The sequence below is a fragment of the Mauremys mutica genome, chromosome 12 (assembly GCF_020497125.1).
Source record: "Mauremys mutica isolate MM-2020 ecotype Southern chromosome 12, ASM2049712v1, whole genome shotgun sequence".
Lineage (NCBI taxonomy): Eukaryota > Metazoa > Chordata > Testudines > Geoemydidae > Mauremys > Mauremys mutica.
The window spans coordinates 49,795,672-49,797,287 of record NC_059083.1 but is presented as its reverse complement, the minus strand read 5'-3'; the positions used below and the strand labels follow the sequence as shown (position 1 = coordinate 49,797,287).

At 42.4% G+C, this 1,616-nt stretch overlaps 1 protein-coding gene across 1 annotated transcript; it reads right to left on the bottom strand.

The window, feature by feature from the left end:
• Window positions 1-283: 283 nt before the first annotated feature.
• LOC123346529 (olfactory receptor 1009-like) lies at window positions 284-1,216 on the bottom strand. The gene has a single exon (XM_044983980.1). It carries the CDS (start codon window positions 1,214-1,216, stop codon window positions 284-286), a length of 933 nt encoding a protein of 310 aa, XP_044839915.1.
• Window positions 1,217-1,616: the final 400 nt, after the last annotated feature.

Below are 1,616 nucleotides of genomic sequence, written 5' to 3'. Positions count from 1 at the left end.
AGAAAGGAGAGAGAGAGAGAAATGTGTGAATGACTCTACAGCCTGGTGGTCAGAGCACTCACTATGGATGTAGGAGACCCAGGGTCCAGGCCCCTGTGCTCCAGTGACTCTTGTACAACTTGTCCCAATGACTTTAATGGAGCCACACTGATTTAGAGCAGCTGAGGTTATCACAATGTGACCATCAGTTACCTGACTTGAGAATGTCTCAAACATAAGTTAGCCATAGTTCTCTGCTCTTGGATTTTTTAAAAAATATATATTTAATTTAAGATCATCAGCACTACTTGAGAAATTTCAATTTCCCCAACGTTTTCCCTAGAGCTATTTTCACCTCCTTGTTTTTCAGGCTGTAGATGATGGGGTTTAACATGGGGGTCAAGATGCTGTACTGGATGGAGAATATTTCATCCAGAACCAGAGAGGAGACTGAGCTGGGTTTTGTGTACTGGAAAAAGGCTGTCAGGTACCATAAACCAACCACAATAAGGTGGGAGCTGCAGGTGGAGAAAGCTTTACGCCTGCCTTCCGCAGACCGTATCCTCAGGATGGTGGAGATGATGTAAATGTAGGAGATCAGCGTGAGGAGGAAGGAGCTTGACCCAAATATCACAACAGAAGTAAGAAGCACCACTTGATTGGTGAGGGTGTCAGTGCAGGATCGTTGTAATAGAGGAGGGAGTTCACAGCTGAAATGGTTGATTTCATTGGGCCCACAGAAATGCAACTTGGAGGTAAAAACAGTGTTAAGCAGGGCATGGAAGAAGCCTATTGCCCATGCCCCACTCACCAGCTGAACACAGATCCCTTTGCTCATTCTTTCCAAGTAACGCAATGGGTCACAGATGGCAGCGTAGCGGTCATAAGCCATGGCTGAGAGAATGAAAATTTCAGCACCAATTGAGAGGAGGATGAAAAACATCTGGGCAATGCAGCCATTGATAGAAATAGTTTTGTGCTCTACTAGGAAGTTCATCAGCATATTAGGCACCGAGACTGAGGAATAGCAGATATCAACAAAGGATAAATGGAAGAGAAAGAAGTACATTGGGGTGTTAAGATGAGAATCAACTCTTATCACCACCATGATCACTATGTTACTACCCAGAGTGATTAGGTAAATAACTAAAAACATTGAGAAGAGGAAAATCTGCATCTGTGGGTCACTGGAAAGGTTCCGGAGAATAAATTCGGTCACTGTGGTTTGATTTTCCATTGATATTTATTTGGGAAAACTTTAACCTGTAAGACCAATAAATAAATAAATTTAATTGAAACCCAACATAAGTGAACTAAAATGGCATGCGGACATTATCTGTTCAGTTGGATGAATGCAGAGAGCCCTATTCTATCCTGTACAATATATATATTTAAATAGATTTTAAGATTTTAAGATTTAGAGAAATAGACAGCAATAAACTGGTTGGAATTTGTGTTGTACAGAGACAAAATGAGACAGATAGGGGCCGAAGTCCTGTTGTGTAAGTGCCACTTTAAGCACCTAAATTGCAGAATCAGGCCTGACAGGTATTCACAAAATCCCTGCCAGGCTGGGACAAAGGGACAGCCTGATGTGGGCCTCGCTTAGCCTCTTCTGTTGAATCTGTTCCACTGTG